General features: G+C 32.2%; 1 protein-coding gene across 2 annotated transcripts; it reads left to right on the top strand.

The window, feature by feature from the left end:
* The first annotated feature begins 80 nt into the window (after positions 1-80).
* Positions 81-26,839, top strand: LOC124534644 (cytochrome P450 4C1-like). Of its 2 annotated transcripts, XM_047110599.1 has the most exons (10): positions 81-296; positions 377-592; positions 7,334-7,443; positions 8,683-8,773; positions 11,686-11,877; positions 13,208-13,569; positions 14,831-14,899; positions 19,152-19,320; positions 25,608-25,781; positions 26,663-26,839. In XM_047110599.1, the coding sequence occupies exons 2-10, from the start codon at positions 445-447 to the stop codon at positions 26,818-26,820; spliced, it is 1,473 nt and encodes a 490-aa protein (XP_046966555.1). In that variant the 5' UTR covers positions 81-296; positions 377-444; the 3' UTR covers positions 26,821-26,839. The 2 variants fall into 2 exon arrangements, with proteins under 2 accessions (XP_046966555.1, XP_046966556.1); XM_047110600.1 differs by lacking the exons at positions 81-296; positions 377-592 and adding an exon at positions 2,967-3,083.

Below are 26,839 nucleotides of genomic sequence, written 5' to 3'. Positions count from 1 at the left end.
TAGATGAGTTATAAATAGAAGAGACACACGGGTTCAGATTAATTTACAATAATAGGACTCCAAGACCGGTTGTGTAAAAAATGGCTTAGTTCACGCTCCGTCACCTGCGTCAGCGATTGTGTGCATGGTGACCTCGCCTCGTCATAACTCTTGTTTTAGATTATCGTGTGTCTTTAAATGAATAAATAAGTATTTTAACACGAATAACTCACACAGGATAAGGTTTTCCATCAACATCATCAGTTGTTGAAGCTACAATCGATATGAAAAAAACGGCCATAATAATCGTGAATATTGTAAATATTTGTTTGTATGAATTGTATGTTAATAGTCTGCTAATACTCACTTCGTTGAATTAATCTTAGATTTTTTCCAGATGTCCTGTAATGAGCACGTCATATTTTAAAGCAAAGTGTGCTGTGTTTACATGAAATAGAACTTAAAATGCTCTGGCAGATAGCCTTGGCTATTTTAGTTTGTTATGTACTGTGGAAAGTTCTTAAGGCAGAAGAAAATGACCTGGATCGCCTTCCCGGGCCGCCGAAATGGCCATTGATTGGGAGTGCGCTTTCGTTTTTGGGATTATCTCAAAGTAAGTCAATCTTAATTCATCATTGCATCGTTTAATATTTGACATTTTTACAGGGAAATCTTACTTAAATACCTTTAAAATTTAAACGTATTTTAAATGGAGATTACGATACTATGATCTTTTTGGTTTGTCTGTGTGCGTAACAAATATTTTTCAAGCAAAAGGAAAAAGGAAATATTTTATATTACAGTATAAATATTCAAATAATATTCGCTAGTTTCTGTGAGGAGAAGGCAGGTAATAGTCATCATTTATACTATATACTCTTCATTACCTGACCCTGACTACTGTGACTATCTTAGTTTCAATATAATTTTAATTTAATAGTATTTTTACCCGACTGCCAAAGAAGGAGGGTTATGTTTTTCGAGTGTATGTAAGTATGTATGTATGTCTTTTCCTTTGTGACCTCCTGTAGCCTAAACGGCTTGATGGATTTTGATGTATGAGGTATCGTTAGATTTGTCTTGATTACGGGAGTGTCATAGGATACATTTTATCCTAAAAGTCCCACGGGATAAAGACATAATAATATTTTTTCTAAATTTCCCTTTAAAAAAATATGTATGCGGTATCATTAGATTCATTTCAATCACGGGAGTAATTAATATAGGATACGTTTTTTCTCAAAATTCCCACGGGAACATGTTAATTCTGCGTCAACGCAAAGTTTTACTCTTTTTTTAGTGTGCAGTCGGGTATTTTGTTTTTTTAATAATTATTACACAAATTTATCTTCGGTTTGTTTCGTGATTTCGTCTAGTTAGGATCCTTTAGAGCGTCAAATAAAACTAGGTTTATCTTTTAAGTACGTTTCTAATATAAATATTTTGTTTAATAAATTTGAATAATAATAATCGGACGTATTACGTGTATTGATGGCACCCTATTACGTGTATGTAAAATTTTGCGAGTAAAATAGTTGAGACATAAAAGCATAATAAACAAATAAATAAATAAACTAACATTCGCGTTTATAATATCAGGATGCTTGAAAGTTTGGTATGAAATTATATTGTATACTCTAGCGAATAATCACCTCATTATACGACACTAATATTATGTTGACGGTACACGAGGTTAGACGTGAAACCGTCACGAGCTAACAATGCCACAAGAATACGTATAAACACAAGCATTTGTGTTTAGGTATTAGGTAAGTTTAATTTTACCAAATTCACACACAAAGACAAACACATCAGTCATCTCTTAAAATACGAGCTAAGTTTCATTCTGTTACGAATCATTATTTTTTTTGTTTGCCTTTTAATGACATGTAATTCAAATCCAACCAGAAATATAAGATACGTATTAATAGTATCTATTAGAAGGTCAAGATCAATTGAAGGATTAATACCTTGGCAGTGACATATTTTTTTATATTATATTATTCCTGCCGTACTGGGCGTTCAAGACCCCGTAACTTTTAAAAAACTAAAAGTCGATGTGATGTGATCGAATATTATTTGTTCAATGCTAACTGTGGTCAAAAAGATATCAAAGTAGTATATCAAAGTAGTAACACCATAGCATTCTGTTTTCATTAGGCATCATATAAATATATTTATCACTTTCCTATAATAACTGTTACGGCCTCTTCGCGATTTCTCAATATTTTCGAATCTATTACAGATTTTAAATGCAGGACATAGTGGCTTGTATCGTCTAATGACAAAAAGCTGTAAACTTAATAAAGACATTCTGTACTATATTTTGGATAAGCAGTATACCCTATCAAAAATATTATGAAATATTAATTCTATTAAACTATTTCATTGCCTACTTATATCCACAAAGACGTCCAAAGTTTCGATAGCAACTTCGCCGCAATTCAAAACGACTTTACGATTATCACGAATCCATAGTTTAAATTAAACCTCAATGAGTTCATGTCAATGTTAGCCCAAAGTTGTTTAATCATCTTTAATCTTCCTGTCTTAGGAATATGCTACTACTACACACTACTTAATCTAAATATTTAATCGAATAAGAGTTCTTGAGACGTATCTATTGTTTTTTCATTAAATTATTATAAATGAAGCCGAGATGGCCCAGTGGTTAGAACACGTGCATCTTAACCGATGATTGTTTCAAATCCAGGCGAGCACCACTGAATATTCATGTGCTTAATTTGTGTTTATTATTCATCTCGAGATCGGCGGTGAAGGAAAACATCTTTGTCTAATTTCAACGAAATTCTGCTACATGTGAATATGTTCCTAACCTACAGCAATTTACAGTTTGTTGTTTTTCATTTATTTTAATATTAACAAAATATTAATTTGAAAAAAAAATCATACAAATATTTTGTTATAATACATGATGCATATTTACATCAACGAGGCCCTTTACCCTTAAGACTCCTTGTTTCATAGTGGCCAGTGACTTCCCAATCATTGCTCGTTACACTTATTATATTTTTTTCGTTTTATGTGTAAATATTTTAAGAATATGAAAATAAACGAGTACATAAATATGTGGAATAAATGTAGTAAGGATTTTTTTGTATTATATTTTATGCATGCATGTGTGTAACAAAAACAGTATTTATTTAAAATAACATTTATAATTCTATAATATATAAGATCAAGTGAAGGACTAATGAATGTATATTTAAATTTACTTATATACAGATTTGATATAGTTGCCAATGACTGCACCAATGAATAAAATACTTAATGTAATATGAAACTTGTTTATGCAAGGTTAAATGTTACGCTTGGTGCACATATACTACATATATACTTTATCAATGTGCTAGTATACTTGTATTCCTATAATTGGCTAAATAGTTTTATTATTATTAATAATGGTTTGATTACAAAAAAAGGTACAAAAAAGGATGTTGACAAGAATGCCAGCGTCATCTTATTTCAAATTTCGGCATTTTATTGGCATTATATTAGCACTTTGCTAATAGTTTCTCATCTAGTCGTAAATTGACAAATATTCTATCGATTTTTGCTAGGTGTAAGCTCTTGTATTTATAGGCAAGACGGAGTTAGGTTGTTTGTATAATCGAGTTTTTGTTTTCCTACAAACCAACTAAATTATAAAGCTTTTCTTCCATGCTTGGATCATATAAGTTGTTATCCTACCAAATGTAATTCATATATTCATGAAAAAAAATTTGTAACCTCTTCCTTTTTTGAAGTCGGCTAAATATCAAACCTGTCTTTATTTTATACTAGTAACCTGCTCCGACTGTGCGCTGGTGCATACCCTATAGTAATGAGAATAATGTAGCTTTATACCAATGACTATATTTTTACAATGGGATCATTAGTTCTGGAAATTACAAACAACCTGTTTAATTTGTTTGTTGTTTGTTTTATAAACAAAATACATTCTACGATTTTATAACACCAACAGCCTGTAATTTCCCACTGCTGGGCTAAGGCCTTTTGTCCCTTTGAGGATAAAGTTTTGGAACATACTCCACCACGTTGTTCCAATGCGGGTTGATGGAATACAAATTTGGCAGAATTTCTATGAATTTAGACACATGCAGTTTTCCTCACGATGTTTTCCCACACCGCCGAACACGAGATTAATTTATAAACACAAATTAAGCACATGAATATTCAGTGGTGCGTGCCTAATATTTTATAACACTAATATAGATTTAAAATGTTATACTAATTAAGTAACCACAAGTCCCAAGTGTGATCGTTTTGTCTTTTACTAGTAAATTTACTAAATATTTATAGCTGTGCGAATATTCATAACTGTCTTCGAAATAGATCTCTATGTTGAGAACACCTGCTTAATTCAGAATTTATGCTGTAAATACATTTCCCATATACCGTGCTCAACAATGCACTTTAATTCAAGTAGCTAAACCAATTAACTGGTTTTGCACACTAGCCCTAAGTAGAAAGGCGGCTATTAAATGCGGATTATTGAGGCTTGTTCAGATGGTAAACACATACCATTGTCAGGAGTGACAGTCACTTTAGAATATAATAATCGTTGTCGTTGAATGTATTGTTCAATTCTACGATAAAATTTTAATGTTTCCGATGAAATAATGGACTCATTGCTGCAGTTAGTTTATCATTATGTATGTTTTATCGTAAGTAGTTAATATTTCATGAGTAAAATTAAGTTAGTCCTTTCGAATTGATAGGCGAAAACTCGCGATTCATAGTGCTTCAGTTAAAATATAACAAAGTTTTCTAGTACTATTCATGGTTACGGAATATTGAATCCAATAATATATTGTGCTCAGCGTTATTGCACAAGTGATTTATGTAAAGATTCCATTAAAAAACCTAAATATAAATGAGAATTTTTTTTTAAGATTCGTGCAAACTCGCATAATAAGCCAGCGGATAGCATATAAACAGCGTTGCCAATGTGTGGGAAATTCCCCAAAATGCGGGGAATCGCAAGTCGATCGGGGATTGTCACTGCGGGGAAAACGAGGCGAGCCGATGTTTTGTTACTACGAAAATTTAAATTCTGTAAGGTTGTCTTAGATTTTCGCGATTATTACACATTGAAATAAAACTAGTTATAACGGATTTAAATCGCGTATATTAATTATTTTTATCATCCCAACGTTTCGAGCACTTTACAGCGTTCGTGGTCACGGGTAGACTGGTCGATTTAAATCCGTTAAAACTAGGTTTATTTCAAATTTAAATTATGGTCGATTTTTATATAACATTTTAGCAAATATTTTTTCAGTATAGGACACCCTTAGTTTGTGTATAGTAAAGGACTAGACATAGACACGATAGTCATTTTTTTCCTCGAATTTGAGGAATTTCGCTTGGATTTTTGGGGAATTAGGTGAGTAGGCATTGGAAACTCTGCATATAAAAGACATGGTTGGCTTTGTGCCTGTTTGGCCTGGTTGGTGCCACCCATCCACTCATTGCCTACAATCACTGCTCTTGTTCAACGACATTTGTAGTTTAAGTACCGTTAATAATATTGTGCCTAATATTCGATGGTACGCAAACCACCAGAAGTCTACTCTCGGCTGCCCACAGTTGAACCTTCTGGAGACATCCATTTTCAATTAAGCAATTCACTATTTTGTTTAAATTATCACACTCACTTCGTATAGACGGGTTGTTCAAATATAAGCCAAATATATATTTAATAGGTCGGTTTTAGGCGTTAAAATTTAAATTACACTTATCAGGACCGGATTTAGGGGCGGGCAATCAACAAAGCTTACTGATTGAATTAAAAAAATCGAATTAATTCATTAGATAATGATTAGGGACTCCACGCTTCTGTTGGCGTAGAGCCTCCACTACTAGCATCTGCTATCCACTACACCTTCATTACACCTTACGTTTCTGTCAAAATTTCTTATTTAATGAAATTCCAACCTGTCTGTACGAGATCAATTCACTCATGGCACTGATATTTGTTTAATCTTGTATTAGTCATGCCTTAGTTTATGTACAACCTACGCGTACTCTGTTTCGAAATTTCACTCTTTATTAGCTAGCAAATTCAATAATTGAATTAGAAATAATTATTTCTTAGAAAGTTTCGTAATTGTATTTCCAAATTTCTGGCGTTAATTCCTAATCGTTTTGGAACCCATGGACTATGAATTGGCCAGCACGCAGCTAGGATCTTAATCCGATCGTGTCTAAGTCAGTTTAAAAAAACTGTATTTCCGAGAAATTCTGTGACCACAACAGTGAAAGCACTAAGAACAGCTGTTTTACAAGCATTAAAAAAATATTCTGCAACCCAATGAAGAAGTTTCATAAAGTTTTAAATATTATATTCAACGTAATAGTATTAAAATATAGATTAAAATTAATTCATCACCGAAGGAATTTTTGAAATTCATCAATAAATGACTTAGAAAGAGATTATTAAAATTTACGTATTTTAGTACGGATCAATTCGAAAATTATTCTACAACCGCAACTTCAAAGTCTTATAACATAACTTTCTTATTTCTTGAGATATTTTATCGATACTTTCACGTGTTTGTTTTATTTTATCTAAATTTTAATAATGTATCATTAAAAAAAATTGTAAACTTATTATTATTATATTATTAGATCCATGCGGATGCGATTAGAATCTGCAAAAAGGGTACATGTTGGTAAGACACGTTGAAATAAGTAAAAACAAAAACCTGTGTGTAAAATTTTTCAATATTCCAAACCAAAACGAATTTTTCTTTCATTTATCGATTTTGTTCACAACATATGAATGGTCATTTCTAGTACACAAAATTATACTTATGTCAAGACGTGTTGAAGGGATTTCCTAATAAAACGAATGTATTTTCCGTATTGACTCTGGTTACTTCAAAGAAAAATAAATCTATTTGAGACAGTTCTAATACTGACAATACACAACCTTAAAAGTGCAGCACACAGATACACAATCACCAATTAAGTAATTATATTACGTTAGCAAGTATAAAGTCATTTGAAGGATATTTTCAAAGTTAGAATGGGTTATTCTAAGTGACCGAACAAATTAGAAACTCACAAACAGGATTAAATGTCAGAAGATGTGAATACTAGCTAAAACAATTATATTTGTAGACATATGTATATGCATTGTACAATTGTTTTGCAGCCACTTGTGCACTGAAATATGTCTTTTACGGTTGAACAGTCTTATTTTGAGAAATCAGTTGGGACTTAATCATTATTAAAAAGGCCTTTGTCTTACTTACATTGTTTACAAATTAGTCAAAACAGAATTAGGACACTCGATCCTCTTAATACCTTTTAACTTTTGTTCAAGGTGAGATGTTCGACAAATTATTGGAGTTTAGGATAAAGTATGGTAATCGATTTGTTATCAAAGTATTAAATCGATACATACTCCATGTTTACAATGTTGAAGACATCGAGGTATGTACACATTGTTTTATTTTTGATCTAAAGATCGATTAATTAGTCATCATCATCATCATCAGCCCGTACTCATCCACTGCTGGAAATAGGCCTCTCCAAGTGCACGCTACTGTGGTCTTTCTCCGGCTACTCGCATCCAGCTCCTGCCTGCCGCCTTGCGTAAATCGTCACTACGTTTGCCGAGACGCGGTCTCCACTCTAGAAAGCTATTGTCGATTAATTAGTACCTTCTGTTTTTTAAATGTAGAAAGCAATGTAGTGCTCGACTACAGAAGTGTTTGCGAAAAATATTGAATGAATTGTGTGTGAGACTGTGAAATGTTCGCCTGTTACTCACTCATCAAATATTCTACTAAGTTTTAATTAAAAATGTTGCCTTCCAGTTTGAAGGGTGAGTGTGCTGGTGTAAAGGCACAAGGGATATAACATGTCAGTTCCTAAGATTGGTGTTACGTTTAGATAGAAATGGTTAAAATTTCATACGGTTGTTATGTTTGTGAGTAGTAGTAACCACTTACCATTACGACCCAATTGCCCGCTAGCTTAATGATGCTATTTTATAAAATGTTTTGTCTCTGAATATATTTTCGCCTCGCTGTTTTAGTGGCAGGGATATAAGGAACCAGATTCTAATGTTATGGGTTCGAATCCCATGGTAAAACTTTATTGGATTTTTCCGTCGAAATAGTTTCCGGTATACTCGGCAGTATACCGTCTCTCGAAATGACCTTGCAATTTTTTCATATACATTGTACACACCAATAATATTATCAATTCAGTTGGCTTATATGGTTTGATAACCGCCCTGGTCGAACAGCACATATCATTGACTTTGAAAACAAAATCAAAATCAACTCCTTCAAGGATTCATTTACAAGTACATTTATTTATTAAAATTACTAGTAAGTAATCCGAAGCGGTATTAAAGAAATCGAGCAATATTGGAGTTATTAGATTTTAATATATTGGAACGGGTTTGAAATTTAATATAAGAGGTAGTAAAGGATTATTAAATTGCAATAACCTTGGTAAAATAACACTTTAAGACCTTCTACAGAACACATTTGTTCGTGAATTTAAAATGAAGACACGTTATTTGCACGTTTCCGAAAAAACTTGTGTTTCGAGTAACAAACCGCTAAATATAGGCTTTGTTTTTTATTAACTCGTCGATATATTTAACCTTAGCATTTGACATAAGATCTAAAAATGTAAAATTTTTGCTTTTTTTTGCAGACTGTCCTGACACATTCTAAGAATATAAAAAAGAATAAGCCGTATACGTTCATTGAACCCTGGCTCGGCACTGGCTTATTACTTAGCACAGGTAAATAAAATATTGATAATAGTGATAGTATTGTATCTATAAGAGCATTGCTTGCACTTGATTACTAAATCAAAACGGCTCAAGATACAGTAATGATAACCGAAGATTACGCGTACAAAGTAAAAGTAATCATTTAATACTCATATGTTACTCACGACGATCTCCGTGTTCGAGCAGGGTGTACACCGTTTTACATGAATACGCCACTCCGAGGTCTCGGGTTCGATTCCCGGCTGATTCGACATAGAAAAAGTTTTGTATGTCGTGGGTCTGGGTGTTTGTGGTACCGTCGTTACTTCTGATTTTCCATAACACAAGCTTAACTACTTACATTGGGTGAGAGTAATGTATGTGATGTTGTCCAATATTTAGTATTATTATGTTTGGTTTTTGTTAATTATTCATCTCAATGAGGTGAGAAGTGGGAAAACATCGTAAGATAACCTGCACGTGTCGTATGGAAATGTGATGAAAATTTTAATATAACCAACCAATGTTCTTTCTAAGGATCTTCTAAAAAGGGATTTTCTACGGGACATTTTCTTCAGAAATTCCGACATATTCGTAGTACTAGTATCCCATAAAGTATTTGTAAGCGTAACTTCATTAAAAATGTATTCTTCTGATGAAGTAGGTACATTTATTTATATATAATATATATGTAATACAAGTGGTGCTTGATTTCAAAGAATTACTTGAATGGTCCTATTATTACTCAAAGCAAAGTATGTTTTGACGGGACGGGATCTGAAGAACGATTAAATAATCTATTTGCGTCTCTAGATTGCTTGTTATTGAAACATTAACAATTTATTTGGTGGAGTTTTGAGAAAGATCATCTATGGAAGTAACGCCTATTTATTCTATTATCGGTTACTGTGCTGTCTTGTTTTAAATGGTCACTGGTCAGTGAGTTAGTGCGATTACGGACAAAAGGGACAACATTTTTTGGTAACTAAGGTTGGTGTTTGGCGATATTGAATGTTTTTAATATTTCTTGCATTAATGGCTATGAGGTAACAATCACATACCAACGGATAGAACTTATTAAAAATTGCCATTGCCACTTATACCAAAAAAATAGTAAAGAGAAAAACAGTGTGTTCACTCAGTTATAGATAAAACAATATTGAAAGGCACTTTGTGATGCTTCGTCAAAAATTAGCACAAAATTCTGGAGCCATAGATTAGGGAGATGACAGTGAAATATCAACGGAGCTTTTAAAAGCGCTCTTTCGAACGTCTATCAACATTTTGTTTCATATCGTGGGGTTTTCGTTCGAAGTTTAAAATAAAGCGTAGGCTGATGAGAACTAACTTGTGATAAATGTGTGAGTGGCCATACGTGACTGTATACACGACAGGTCTATTCAAAGAGTTAACAATGAAATGGATGGCTGAAAGGCATTGTGGATTTGGAGTACGTGCAACAATAGTCTAAAAGGCGTAATCGATCCAGTGACTTTCAAAAACCTATGGTATAAATGGGTTATGTTCTAATACTTCGTTTGTTTATGTATTTAAAAACATACAATAAAATCGATAACTCATTATATCCTATAGAAAATGTCATAAAAATCATAATTAGTTATTTTTTTTATTTTACTAGTGTTATTATTGTCAAAAAATGCCCAAAAATATTTAAGCGTTATTGCTATGTTTTTCAAAAAGGACAGTTATTCATGAGAAAGATCCAAAATGTTCAATGTAGCTCAATAATTTTGTTTATATATTATGCTCAGAACAAACTTGCATTTGCAGAATCATAGTTTGTAGTTTTGTTTTTTATAAGTTACTTTTTACTAATAAAACAAAACTACATATAGTAGGACACACATTAGATGTAGAATCGTAAATTGCAATGGAATGAAAATAAAACCGATTACTGCCGATTTACACAACCAATAGAAATAGCTCCCTATCACGCCATTCGACGCTATTCGTCGCTATAAATTCACGCGTTAGAGAAAGCAAATGCATGTCAATCCACGCGTCAAATTGAAGAATATATTAGGTCATATGATATTACAAGTTATTACGTTTGTGCAAAGATCATTGCATCAGATTCGGATGAGAAATAAATATTGATAATTTGGGATAGCGTACTCAATTCGGATGTAATCGGTTTTACGAATTTTGCCGATGCGACATCTAAGTTGTGTCGTACTATACTTACTTATTACTACGAATATAATTCCAAAGGCCTCCAAAGATGGTTTAGGTCAACTGAGTTTCCATACTCGTATCTACGCAAACATTTATTTAAGCATTTATTTGCATGCGAAGGCATCTAATACCACCGTCAATCTGAGAGCATTATAAGCCGTACGTTTCGCTAGCTTTAGTTCTCCGCAGGCAGATTATAATAATCCAATGCACTGTTAGTTAGCCTGTAATAAATGCACACTCCTAAGTCAGACCACCTTTGTTCTATATCAAGACTAAATTAGCACCTGATTATTTTATGCAGCAAAAAATGTTCTGTGAAAAGTACAATATAACTGAAAATTATTTTTCGAAATTTTGTATTGTATATTTTGTAATAAGTACACAACTGATTTGTTTTGGTATTCAAAGGGCTCTTAAACAAACTCTGGAATATATTGTTTGCTAAGCAGTGTTACAGAATGTGAAAATTTTGTTACGTTAAAATTCCAATGATAAGCTAAGGTCTCCTTTTTCTGTTGAGGATAAGGTTTTTTTGCTATATCGTTCTAATGCAGTTCGCTAAATGCACATGTGCAAGATTTCCATGTGCGGAATGCTGGTTATGCTGTTTTCTGTCATCACAGAGAACGAGATGAATTAAACTTTCATTTTCATTTGATTAATTTGTAATCAAATGAAAATTCAGTAGTGCGTAATCATCGGTTACGGTTCAGTTTTAGAGTTACTTATTTTTAACATTTTAGGTGCTAAATGGAATAAACGTAGAAAAATTTTGACACCCACTTTCCACTTCGATATTTTACAATGCTTTATGGAAGTCTTCGAGGAACAGAGTAGGAACTTGGTTAAAGTTTTGAAGCAGCAGGTCAGTGAAGGTGCTGATGTTGTGGATGTAAGCCCGTTGATTAGCGACTTCACACTATACACTATCTGTGGTAAGTTAATGTTGTCTTAAATTTTCGCGATTATTACACATTGAAATAAAACTAGTTATAACGGATTTTAATCGCGTATATTAATTATTTTTAACATCCTGACGTTTCGAGTACTTCCTACCCGTGACCACGAACGCTGTAAAGTGCTCGAAACGCCGGGATGTTAAAAATAATTAATATACGCGATTCAAATCCGTTATAACTAGTTTTATTTCACTGTGGTAAGACTTTTGATTTAATACTGTAAAATGATTTGATTTGATACTTGTTTTAATTATAAAACACTCTAAACAAAATCATAATAATTACTTATTTATTTACACTTAATTATTTTATTAATTTACTTCTATCTCATTTACGATATTTTAAAGTATTTGAACATATTTTCATTTATTTTTCTAATAGACAGATTTTCTATTTAATTTAATTTTGTTTCGAAGCGAAAAATAAAATTGAAAGCTTATTTCAAAACTTTTAGTCACGAAACGAATCAGATTTAAAAATTCGTTCCGAACTTTTATATAAAATCTTTGACATCCTTTGAGATCGGAAACTCAGATACTTGAGAAATATTTTGCTCTTCTCCAAATCAAGTAAACCAACTGAACGTATTACGGTGATAGTTGTACATTATTCTCTATCTTTCTCTCTTTGTGCCAATTGATTTGACGATCGAAATAAGTATTTAGCATTGTTCAGCTAATTACATTGTGTCTACACAATACTTAAGCCTGCTTATCTAACCAAACGGCTTTACGTGCAAATGTATTAGTTATATTAATAGTGTCCTTTATTTTCAAGCTGTGTATTATTTTGTACCTCTTATGAAACCAATAAATAGATTCTATTTTTAGCGATAAATTATCAATTCTTGCATAAATATTACCAAATATAAATATTGTTGTGTTCCGGTTCGAAGGGTGAGTGAGCCAGTATAACTACAGGCACAAGTGACATAACATTAGTTATGTCCCTTGTGCCTTAGTTCCCAAGGTTGGTGGCACATTGACGATGTAAGGAATAGTTAATATTTCTTACAGCGCCATTGTATATGGGTGATGGTGACCACTTACCATCAGGTGGCCCATATGCTCGTCCGCCAACCTATACCATAAAAAAATCCTAAATTTATTTTCTATGATTTGTAAATGGTTCTAAGGTGATTTGGATCGAAATTTACTTTTTTTTAGTCGTATGTACATTATACATACATATCTTTCCTTTATAAACATTTTTGTTAATTAATTGTGAGAGCCAATAACGAAACCTTATGTAGTTAATAAAATTGTTCATAGAAGATAGTTTGAAGTGTATAATAATTTTATTTTAGAAACGGCAATGGGAGTCCGACTTGATTCAGACAAATCTGAAGCTAAATTGAAATACAAGGATGCCATATTGGAGATTGGGAAACTTGTAATGCAACGGCTTGTAACGATTTGGCTTCATAACGATTTCATATTCAGTTTGCATCCAATAGGCAAAAAGTTTGCCAAATGTTTGGAAAATGTTCATTCATTTGCCGATAGTGTTATAAAGGAGAGGAGCATGTCTTATGAAAGCCGTGGGGAAGGTTTTAATGAAAAAGCTAATCGCCGATGTGCGTTGTTAGATTTACTATTGGAAGCTAGAATCAGGAATGAGATTGACTTAGAGGGTATCAGAGAAGAGGTCAATACTTTTATGTTCGAGGTATGTACCTAGTACGTATGACCATGTCATGGACAAAACTATAGTTATGTTAGTTTCATTATAAAAGGATCTAAGATTATCTCCAAGTAAATTCGATTATTTTTGTTATTAAAATTTTATTATTCACATTTCAACATTAAAAAAATATATATTCCACCAAAGAATGTCCAGTCTCCTCCTCTTTATTTTTCCGTTGCCATAGTTACATAATTAAAGTCATTATGTGACTATGGCCAGTTATAACTCATGAATTTAAAAAGTTATTAGTGTATATATTACATAGTATTAAATAATTACATCATAATATAATATATTGGCTAATTAACATTACAATTATATTCTTTGAAGATGTACTAGAGCTGACACTTACCTTAACCTCGGACAGTAGTTAGAGATTTAGACAGGCTCAAACAATAACAATGTTTGTCGACCTTCGTGGTCGAATACTGTATACACCGGTTCTCATGGGTACGGCATTCCGAGATCCCAGCTTCGATTTCCGGCCGAGTCGATGTAGAAAAAGTTCATTAGTTTTCTATGTTGTCTTATGTCTGGGTGTTTGAAGAACCATCGTTACTTCTGATTTCCATAACCCAAGTGCATCAGCAACCAAAGTTGCTGTGATCAGAGTAATGGATGTGATGTTGTCCAATATTAATATTTATTAATGTTATTGTTTATTTACAAGAAATACTTCTAGACTATTATTCTTGGCATGGTTCGTGTAACTTCATGATATGCGAAAACCAATGAGCATTTATTTATATTTGCAATCCGACTTTTGTTTTCAATTTCACTTTGTCGGCTATTTTTCCAAATATAAATTTTTATAAGCATTTTAGAAAATATACGTAGGTAAAGTAATGTAAATGTAAATTCTATACGAAAATATAATAAAGATAATTCCAAGTAGATGAAACCAAGAGAAATATTAATTAGTTAGTCCTGCACTTAACACGACGTGATGCATTTGATATTTTTTTCTTATTATTATATTTTTGGTACAATAAATATTGTCACGCTTATAGAACGACTATAAATATCTTAGCGTTGAAAATCATCCATTGATGATATAATTAGGGCTCAAGGGAACGTAACATTAATTTCAATTGAAGCGCTTATTTACAGATTTTCTTAGATTACATCATTAATGTTTATGATTAGAATATAAAGCATTGTCTTCTTGTATCGAATTAATTTGTAATGGGTTAAGTTTTGTCTTGATGATAAACAATGATGATGATAAATATATCTTTTACAGGGTCACGACACTACAGCAACGGCATTAACGTTTGGATTGATGCTTCTAGCAGATCATCCAGATGTACAGGTAAGGTAAACTGTCTGACTATCTCCAAAATATTTTTAATGCTTTTAACTCACTGTTTGAATTATTTATTTATTAGTCCGGTCAATTTAGACATTTGAAGTTACATAAATTCCCACCAAGCTGAAAATCGGTAAGATTGTTTAAAAAGTCATTAAAAACAAAATTTGAAAGTTCCCCATCTTTCCCCTGAAAGGAAAAAAATATATTCAAGGTCAAAGATCAAAAAAATGAGTTTTTCGCGATTTTCAGCAAAATGGTAAGTTTTATCATAAAAATACTTCAGACAAAAATTGTAGATCATAAAATTATCTACAAAAAATGTATTTATACTTTTTTTGTACGAGCCACCGTTTTTGAGATATAACGATTCAAAAAGTTGCAAAAGTTGTAATCATCTTAATATGCATTAGTACGCCACGTATATAAACATCTATATAGTTGTAATATATGTTAAAATATTTTTCTATCGGTCATATTTCAATCAAGTTTATTTAATTTTGCCAAGTGTCAAAATCATGTACTATTTTTACACGCAATAACTGGCTGTGATACGACATCTTCATTTTACAGGAGGGGTAAAATAACAGTTTTCAAAATATTTAAGAAACAAAATTTAATTGAATGTGCTGAAGTTTTTAAAAATAGTAATCCTACTCGACAAGAAATTATTACTAACAGCATTCGCTTTCTACTTTCTATGTACGGAGCTCCTAAAAAAACTACCTCCTTAGATAAGTATAGATATGCATGTTTTGTTAAAAACACCAAAAGTAAAAAACAAGTACAAAGTTTTTGACCTTGAATAATTTTTTTTCCTTTCAGGGGAAAGATGGGGAACTTTCAAATTTTGTTTTTAATTACATTTTAAATAATCTTACCGATTTTCAGCTTGGTGGGAATTTATGTAACTTTACTCTTAGTTTTTGGTCTAATTTGACCGGACTATTATGCTGTAAGCATTAAGTAGAACAAGAAAAACCACCGGCTCAAGTTGTCTGATGTATATTGTATAAGATTTTATCTTCTCTAAACGTTCTGCATCTTCTACTTTAAGTTAAATGTAAATTGGTTTAGTGTTTGGTTCAGTTATATTACGATGTCATTACAGTTTTTTAAGTGGGCAACATTAGGAAAAAAACAAAACATTGGCGGGAAATTTAAGGCTCTCTTCTGAAAACGTTGGAATCGGGAGTATTGTTTAAACTTTATTTAACATTTTTGTAAATAAAGAAAAAAGTGAATTAATTATTTTGGAGAGTGATACACACAACTCTTATTAATCCATTGTTCAATAAAATTTCAACAATTAATTAACAATTATGCAAAAATAATGTTTTAATTTAGACAAGTGAGGCGAGCACGCAAAAATGCTCTTAATCAACAGACATTTTACAAACTTCGAAGGCAGGATTTATTTTGATTTAATGGGATTGTAAACTGACCACTGTGTGCACTACATTTGTTTTTCTTTGAAAGCATAGCACCGCTCTATAGGTGGCCAGTAACCAGTAGTAGTAGTAATTTTTCTACCCTCTAAAATTATTCATAAAAAATTAATAAATCGTAATTGAGAATCCTCAGTACATCTACGGATGGAACTCTTCAAAATGACACTATAACGGATTCCTATGTGCAGTTATCGTCCCATAATCACTTGATCGTTACGAGCCTACACTTTGAAACGATTTTAGATGAATGGCCATTGGTCGAATATTTTGTTAAGGACCGTTATTGTTTGCGTCATGGATAGCTTAATTTTTTGGCCAATCAGTGTTCTATATTTAATCACATTAGTAAACTGACGTATGTAGTAAAAGAAACAATACCTTATATATTTGGTAATGTTACGTTTGTTTGAATATCAAGTATCTTTGAAGCTGGACTATAAGTCTTGAATAATACCTATTATGCATCTTTCCGAGCATAAATAAACCGTACACCGTACACCCATCTTTCCCGGACATGAAAAGCTTTACAAGTAAAATATATTTTTAAATTTCGGGCAATCAAACAAAACTTTTCGGTTCCATCGGTTCCATCGCTTAAATGATTTTTTAAAAATAACTCAATAAAAGAGCATAAGCGACGCTTATATTTTTACATCGAATTGTTTTCTTTTAATATTGAAATACCCCGTATAAACAATACAGATAAAATATTATACGGACACGGAAAGAAAATCACGGAAAATTGTAAAACAAAATGGGATTTACGCATTATTTCCTGACATCTTTGGGTTTGGTGAACAAAACGACCCTGAATACGAAGAAAATCCATGAGGTTCTGCATTGTCATCAGATGTAGTTGGAAGAATGTAAAAAACACCATTAAGTCATAAATGGTCTTTCTTCTACTTGCGTCCATTTGATAGGTCATGGCTTTTTGAAAGCGGAAAGAAATAGATAGACACTGCAACTGGAAGAAACACTTAGAAATAGAATTTTAAATTAACATTTTTTTTTGTTTTTTATGCCGCGTCAAGCGCGCGAGTGTGGATTTTTACAATATATATTTAATATTTTTTTTGGATTATAAATAATCGATTTTCTTCGATTTAATAAAAAATATGAATATTTCTTAAACCGAATTCTCACGCCGTCAATTATAATTTTTTTGAAGTCCGATGTCGGTATTCCGACTTTCCTTTCCTTACGTATGTTATGTGCCATCAAAATTGATTAGATGTCAAACCCTTGTGTCTGTAATTACACTGGCTTACTCACTTTTCAAACCAGTCCCTAACGATACCAGGTTATTTCTGTTTGATGTTAGAACTTATGATGAATACCACCACCCCACCAGATAGATACCACAGAACGGTATCTGGAAAATGCAATATGCTGGAACACTATTTTTCTGCGATCCTTCATATTTAATATAATTCATTTCGCAAAACTATATCGCATGTCATTTGTATGAGAGCTTACATAAAAATTAACTAAACACTTTGTAGGATACATCGCAAATTCAATTAACAAGCAGAGCTAAGATTAAAAAGCGTGTACACAGGGGAACAGAATAAGCGCTACTGGAAAAGATATTGGTTGCTATTTAATTTAAAAGTATAAAAAAATTAAAAAAGAGAAAACAACAAGAAACATATTAACTAATTATAACTACTGACTAACTTTATCTAAACAAACAACAATAAAACAAAACAATGATAATTAACGTGTCTTAAAGGGTGTACCATTCAGTTGATTTTCAATGGTACCCTGCGTGGTGACGGGTTGTGATATTATATGGTAATATTTATTAAATACTACAATATTAATGTACATAAAATAAACATGTAATAACAATATATCATTTTTAAATATTTAAATACATACATAGTTTATGAACCTATTAGCTAATGGTAATTTTGTTTTTTTCATTAGCTAATAGTAATAATATTAGTGTAGTGCACTACTTCAATATAATATATACAGATAATTTAGACACATAGTCGTAAGACCTGGAATTATGTTTTTTTTAATGTAATTCCTAATTCAAATACAATGCGAGTGTAAGTTTTATAACAACAAACTGAGATCAAAAACGTTTTTAAATCGAATACATAAGAATGTTCATATTAAAATTTACTCTTACTTATAATTTTATTTTAATTTGTTTATCGTTTTTCAAAACAGGATTTTCATTATTTACGACTTGTACGTATTGTTACATTGGACAAATAAACTTCGTTTTGATTTACGTTTGAAGTATGAAAATAATTGAGCTTGCATTTCTTACGGCTTCTTACACAGAAATATGGATGTTATGCTTCTAGTAGGATTTACGAATAACATAATCTACATTTTCCAGCAACCAAGAAGACTTAAAAACAAATAAACGTACATTTAATATGATTCCACTTAAAACATAAGTTTTATTTATATGTAAAACCAGAACAAATTTCTGCAGTGCGATTCTGTAAGGATTCGCTTAGCTCTAATCAGATTTACGGTGATGCTTCATTTTCATACGTGTGTTCAAAACATATTATTATTATAGTCAGTCATATCATATCCTGATATTTCACGTGCGCGTTTTTCGGTGAGTTTCGGTTTTCTGGAATTACAGAATATGTCTACAGATTTTCGTGAAAATCAAAAGTCAATGAATAGTTTTCACGCGAAACGTCAAAATGGGGCATATTTCATCAAAATAATTATTCGAATATGTTTTACTATAATTGTGTAAACTGGAAATGTCCTAAAAAAAAACATTCCTTTCTTCTTTTTTTATCATAAATATTTTTATCTTATAGGAGTCTATTTTCGATGAATGCAAAGCCATACTGGGCGATTCCGACCGATCTCCGAACGCGTCTGAGTTAAACGAAATGAAGTACCTTGATGCCGTTATTAAGGAAATATTACGCCTCTACCCCAGCGTTCCTTTCATTGGCAGAGAAATCGTCGAGGATTTCATGTTGGGTGAGTTATGCATTATGTTTAATTATTGATTAATTATTATTATTATTCAAGAGCTGAGGTGGCCTATGGATAGAACGCGTGCATCTTAACCGTTGATTGCGGGTTCAAACCCAGACAAGCACTACTATATATATGTGCTTAATTGTGTTTATAATTCTTCTCATGCTCGATGGTGAAGTAAAACATCGTGAGGAAACCTGCATCTGTCTAATTTCATCGAAATTCTGTCACATGTGCATTCCACCAACCCGCATTGGAACAGCGTGGTGGAATATGTTCCAAATCCTCTCCTTAGTGGGACAGGAGGCCTTAGCCCAGCAGTGATAAATTTACAGGCTGTTACTTTGCTACTTTACTATATTATTCATTGATTCGCCTTGTTCTCTCGTGATCAAACCCCTAAGTCTGACATAAAAGTGGTTGGGTTTAATGTTGAAAAATTGGGTTGTGAGTGGTTGGAAAATTGACATTAACAACTAGGTTTCTGGAAATTGGAAGTGTGTACTTTCTGTGCCAAGGAAATCGCGTTGGTCCAGGTCCTCATTTCGGTTGTCTGGTTTACCGCTCCATGGGATTATAAGAGTGAGGGATGTTTGCGCACATACATGTGCGCGACTGCCTTGTGATTGCACGCCGTGGTCGGAATCATTCTAGACAACGTCACATAATTATTATTCTTTAATAACTTATTTATTATGTGTTCATGTGTTTTCATTTACGTTTCAGTTTTACTATTTATACGATTCGGAAAGACTGTTGTTTCCATCACGTTACGTCAACAATATTGATCTGACTCTAGGAACCGCATTCTCAACGAAAACTGTACTTAGTTTAGCGTGGAGGTTAAATAAATTCGTGGCATTTCTAGTGAAATGCGTTATTGGGTCTTGCTTTTATATAAGACGTACTACCTTGTATTAAAAAAATACCAAGATTGCTTACATTTGGATGGTTTTCATTGCGTTATTTGTTGAATAAAATTCCGTAACTACGTTCTTTGTACAATATTACATGACTCGGTATAAAAGTAAAAAATGTCCGTTGTTTATTGTTTCGCGTGTACGCGTCGATCATGAATCAATTTCATCAATAAACTGATGAAAAATATTAGGTTCTTTTTTTAAAACGTGCGAATTTTAAAATACGAAATTGCTTTTAGCGTTGATAGTTTCTGAAATTTGACGCTCGAAACACCTAATAATTCAATTTAACTGAAATTAATGAATCGTGAGTATTTTTTAAGATATTTCTCTAAAAGTAACATTAAATAGCTGATACGCACTATTGTTTATTTTTACCAATAAATAATTTTTTTTATGGTATAGATTGGCGGACGAGTATATGGGCCACCGGATGTTAAGTGGTTAGAAATATTAACTAGTCCTTACATCGTCAATGTGCCAACAACCTTGGGAACTAAGATGTTATGTCCCTTGTGGCTGTAGTTACACTGGCTCACTCTCTATTCAAACCGGTACTCAACAATACTGAGTACTGTTATTTGGCGGTAGAATAACTTGTGAGTGGGTGGTACATACCCAGACGGGCTTGCACAAAGCCCTACTATATCATTGCTTAAGAAACGCAATGATCGATATTTTTATATTTATCAGCAGTTACTTTTTTTCATTCTTTTATCATTTTCAGTCACCCTATACATAATATTAAGACGTGTATCATAACATGTTGTTAGTATTTTTTTTCTTGAGTTGTATATTGTAAAGTTTGCAATTGTTTTTCAATTAAAACCTTATTTATTCAATGCTTATAAAAGCACTTTTGAATCGTTGCGTTACATGTTAGTTTTGAATTTAATGTAAACCTGGCACCGGTTGGAAAAGGAGACTCTACCGAGAACTGGCGAGAAGCTATACTTATTCTTTTCCCGTATATGTTAAATATATTATATCATTAGTGTAATCTTGTGTTTTTTGATCATCAAACTATATAGTTTATTAACATAAGAATTAATAACATTAAATGCTTAAATATATACCTATACCAATATGTACTAAAATTAGTTACTATATATAAATCTTGACCGCGTGGAATGGTGGCAAGAATGCTAGCGGCATTTCCCCGTTGAATCGCAATTCTGATCCTTTGGGCAAAAAACGAACCAGCCAAAAAATCTTGTGTTGATATGGCTTATTTATCAATGTTTTTTTGATTTTATATATTTTATAGCCTAAGGTAAAATGCGTCAATTAAAAGTTTGAATAGAAAATCATTTCAGTAGGAATCCGAATGTCAGGGTACCTTCAGGGTCTAATATGTCTTAAAATCTACGTCAATGATCCAGGGAATTTATTGTACTAATGAATGAAAATGGACTGAAACATCATGTTCGTTTCACTTGCCAAATAAGTGGCGACGATAGGTCCGGTTACCGGTTAAAACCATTAACAATCGCATGTAAACCTCTTTGTTAGGGACTCTCAAGTTTCTCCCGACGCATTTGAATGCTATTCTAATCATTCAAATGATCTTGAGTAAATATTCCGAGAAATCTACGCGTTTCCTGCTCTATAGAATTTTATGTAAACAGATGAAAACTCGGCTTCGTTCGGTTAAAATAAATAAACTAAACAAATACGTTTTATTATTTATTCATAATTTATTTTGGATTGTGTATTTATTACCATTTCCAGTTTCCCGAAATTATTATTTGGAATATCAATTAACGCACCCGTATCAAAATCAAAATAAACTTTATTCAAGTAGGATTTACTACAAGCACTTTTGAATCGTCATTTTACAATTAAGTGAAGTTACCACCGGTTCGGAAAGTAGATTCTACCGAGAAGAACCGGCAAAAAACTCAGTAGTTACTCTTTTTTAACATTTAAAAAATACAAAGTCATGTTAATTGAATACAATTATTTAAATTAATGTATCCTGCTTGGAAGTCAACAGGTATTAACTCCACGCTTTTTTATCATCTATAAAATCTTGTATCGAATAATATGCGTATACTTCGTGTCATTAGATTTTATGGATTGAACGTCAAAACATCTCGATTATATGAATTTTGTGGATATAGTATTTAATTATAGTTGTTTTATTATTTCCTTACGATCTCCTATTATGGATTGGTTTCGATTGGGTCTATCTTAGACCTGCGAAACGTTTACGTATAATAAAGCGTTGTTATTATAATATGAAAATAGCGGTTATTTTACTATATGTAATATGTGTGTATATCATGGGTACATATACCATCGTCACGGTCCCATGCGTAAGCGATCCCGTGGCGCCCGCCGAAAGATGGAGAGGTTACCGCTGTTTTTTTTAGTGGGTAAACCCGGTGTGCTTGGGCGCACTCGGCGTTCAGGGCTCCGGGGAGTCCCATACACCCCCCACTTTCCATCACGTGGGGGAAGCGCGTAATGCGTTTTTCCAGCGAGAAAGAAAAAGAAAGGGTACATATACCATAATAACATTATTTTACAATATTTGTCTGCCTGTTTGTTACGGCTAAACTCTCGAACGGCTGGACCGATTTCGACAGGACTTTGATTGTTAGATAAGGCTGGTTTAAATAATATTAAAGTCACGCTGCAATGACAAAATATTGTACAGTACCGCACGCAGCTCTCGTTAAGCCACCACTCTGCTGTTACGTCAGGTGCTTCCCACAAACGACTTAATTTTTCAAAATCTGCCAAATACAGAATTAGTTATAGTAAAACTTTGCGAACTGAACAATATTGTTTTTGTTAAAATCAAACACGTTGAAGTCGGGGGCATATTTAGCTATTAATATAAAATGGATAAAAAACATCCTGCCTTTTTCAATTTTTTATAAGTATTTGTATGTGTTTTAAGTATATTGTACGTACATATGTCTTAATTATATTGTGATAAAATGATAATGTTGACGTCACACCTTATTTTATAAATTAAATCCGACGTGTAAATAAGATGTTATCGTCAATTATTATCGTTACGTCTGGAACATTGCGTTCGCTTAATATTTATCTGTTAATATCTACATTTTTTTAATAAACGGACTTCATAAATCTGTTTGATTAATTGAATGACTTGACATTTTACAGGATTAACGTAAATAATTATTCATTGAAATGATTACAAAAGTATATTAGTATGTTAGTATTTGTAATAGTAATAATAAAATAAATAATTTTGTGATAGGGCCGTGTTGGGGTACTATCTATCCACCCATATTCACCACCTACATATCCTACTGTAATAAAACTACTCACATAACATTAATTTATGCCACTATATTAATTTACCAATCGATTCATATATTATTTATCCGCTTATTGTATATAATTATATCCTTTTACCGCCCATCCACGAATGTAGCTTTCTTCTCCCCTGCCCGTTCAAAATCCACCGGCTTTTGTTTTTCTCGTGCCAGGCAGTACCAGCTCGCCACACCACGCCACGAGAGGAAGTGACGTGAGTCCCACAATACGGTGTCGATAACCGAATCAATAATCATACTAATAAATGTGATTTCAATTAAAAACGTATTTAAAAATCAAAGCCGTATTGAATATTTTATTTTCAATTAAAATTATAGGAGTATATTTAAAAAAATCACGACACTACCACTACAAGATAACGACAAGTAAGCCAGTATAGTTACAGGCATAAGGTAATAACATCTAAGATTCCAAGGCAGGAAGGGAATGTTTTATTCACACAAAGTCTATGGTCCGTTGGTCTATCATCAAGTGGTCCAGTTACTAGTCATATTAGTTAATTGAAACGTACAAAGCAATAAAATGCGAATGTGAATTAAAATATGCGTAAATAATAGAATTAGTTATTTCGATAGCTGCAGTATTGTTGTAACCTAATTATGTCAATCGACTAAATATTGAATTGTTTTGTATACATTTGTTAAAATAACATGCTTTCATCAAATTCGTCGAAATTGATAAATTGTTACGATTAATATTATAACTTTTCAATTCTGGGAATAATTTGTATAATATGAATTTATGACACATGCCATCGTATAAATTAAATAGGAGTATATTTTGAATTTTAATTATTCAAATAGAGATAATTTTTTAAGCGATATAAACCTCGACCTTCTTTGTTTCGTCACCAAAGTGTAAGCGGCTTAGTCTTTAAACCACAAGCATTGTATTATAAAGTAATTGACTGTAATAAACCTACAGACGAACAACGGCCTCTACTATTACTTGGGGTTAAAGATAATTCTATATACTTAATAAAGAACTAGTTTAAATGTAATAAGATGGAGATTACATATACACATAATAATCACACACTCAAACAGTAGTCTGAATCATTAAAAAATATAACTCGGCAAAAATAGTCTTTATATCATTTTTATGGTTATGTTTCAATATTTAAAAAAAATTAGAGACAGTTATATTTTAAGGTATAAGATACAGCTGTGCACTGTCAAATTCCATTTTTAAATTCTATATGAAGATCTTGTCTCAGGTAACTTTGCGTCACTTACCTTAGGAGAGAAGTTACGTCCCTTGTGCCAGTGGTTACACTGTTTTACTCACCCCACAAACATAAACGCAACAATAATAAGTATTGTTGTTTGGCGGTATCATATCTGATAATTGGGTAGTACTTACCAAAATGGATTTGCCCAAAACCCTACTATCTACTATCAACTAAATAGTTCTATTGGCCATATTTTCGTGAGGTTGTGCTTCGTCCCGGGAAAAGAAAAAAATGCGCTCTTTCGAATATTCAGTTGTATTTTTATTTTGATACCATAAAAATGTTAGTCGTAGAGAAAACAATTTAAGTCCTAAGTCGTTATTGTTTTTGTTGTAATGTTGAAAAAGGAGACTAAAAATAATTCTCCAATCAATTCGTAATGGCGCCTAACGCTGTTTAGTTATAATTTAAATGTTAATCACTATTAGTCTTTTCTTACTCTAACCTTTACCTTTGCCTGAATCCAACAGTTGAAGAAATAAAATAATAGATATTTAAGGCATGTCACATGCTAACCTACTAGCCCTATTAGAAGTCTTAGTCATCAGACTGTTCCATCGTCTCGCCGTTTGAAAATGCATGTCTTTGCAAATCCTCCAAATGATTTGATCGTACTCAAGTAAATTAAAAGGCCTTTTTTGTTAGGTAACGATCGTCCAGTCCGCTCCTTTCCTCATTCCATCTCAGATTAATCGATAAATCAAATCAATTCTATTCAAGTAAACTTCACAATGAAGCGTTTTTGAATCGTCGATAACTGAATACTACCATCGTTTCTATTATATTGTTTTATATTATACATATATTTTTTCTCGTTTCAGGAGATACTAAAGTAACAAAGGGAAATGAAGTCCTCGTTCATATTTTCTACATGCAGCAGAGAGAAGACTTGTATCCTGAGCCGAAGGCCTTCAAACCAGAGAGGTTCCTCAACGGCGAAAAGAGACATCCGTTTTCGTATGTGCCTTTCAGTGCTGGGCCCAGGAATTGCATCGGTTAGTCTATTTGAATATAATAATGAAGTATTCTGTCTTTTTCTGTTATTGTTCTCTTCCAATTTGATATTTGGTGATACAGATATGATTATGTAAATTACGAAGAGTTTGTGTCTTATTATCGACTGAAATACGCAGGGATAAAATAATTGTTTCATATTTGTGAATCAAATACTTTTTATTTTGTAAATTTGAAACAACATTAGAAAAAAAAACTTCTCAATCATACATATTTAAATATGCCCTAAATTTTCAACATGATTTTGCGCGCACACTAGTCTTTACGATTAGTCTGGAACGGGAACGCTTGACCTTCAAATTATCAATGCATTCTTGTAGTTCTTGTTTCATATAAAATAAATTTACATATTCAAACAATATTTACATATTCCAGAATTTGAAAGATTTATTTTGTAGTTCCTAAATAGATTTAAGCTTCTTTTGTTAAAAATTTTAATTTTTACTAAATTTTATTACATTTGTCCTCGTAGTATGTATATGTGTGTATATTATTTATTTTAGTAAGAATGTTTAAAAAAATGTTTAGGAATTAGGGTAGAAATAAGTCTTACATACAGTCGTATACAGTCTTTACTACGACTTACTGTAGGTCGAAAAGTAAGCTAATAGATACAACTATGTACTTACGGTATTGCTTTGTTTAGCAAATTTTATGAATAAAATAAAAAATATCATTTATTTTCTTTTTTACTGTTTGTGTTTCCACAAATATGTCTGCGCCTTTGATATATATTTAATTTATATTTTATTATTTTTGTGTGCTTACATATCTTACTTACGTGAAAATCAGTGGATTAGTTTAGTTGAATGATGATGTATTACGTTTTGTTTAAGTTAATTACAATTTGATTATCCTTCAGGTCAACGATTCGCAAAAATGGAAATGAAGAGCGTGATCAGTGAAATCATCCGGAATTTCAAACTAGAGCCGACACAGAAGGGCGCCCGACCCACCATCAATGCAGACCTCGTGCTGAGAACCACCGAGCCCATTTACGTCAAATTTGTGAATCGATAATAAATACCTGAAAAAATAA

Source organism: Vanessa cardui, chromosome 13 (genome assembly GCF_905220365.1).
Source record: "Vanessa cardui chromosome 13, ilVanCard2.1, whole genome shotgun sequence".
NCBI lineage: Eukaryota > Metazoa > Arthropoda > Insecta > Lepidoptera > Nymphalidae > Vanessa > Vanessa cardui.
The sequence above is the reverse complement of the archived record's forward strand: the minus strand, read 5'-3'. Positions and strand labels throughout refer to the sequence as shown.

What these genes read in the sequence shown, in the direction of transcription:
- LOC124534644 (XM_047110599.1), top strand. Translation starts at nt 445, where the DNA reads ATGCTCTGGCAGATAGCCTTGGCTATTTTAGTTTGTTATGTACTGTGG. An exon ending in GTTTTTGGGATTATCTCAAA is followed by an intron (nt 593 to 7,333) that starts GTAAGTCAATCT and finishes CTTTTGTTCAAG; the next exon opens with GTGAGATGTTCGACAAATTA. An exon ending in CACACTATACACTATCTGTG is followed by an intron (nt 11,878 to 13,207) that starts GTAAGTTAATGT and finishes ATTTTATTTTAG; the next exon opens with AAACGGCAATGGGAGTCCGA.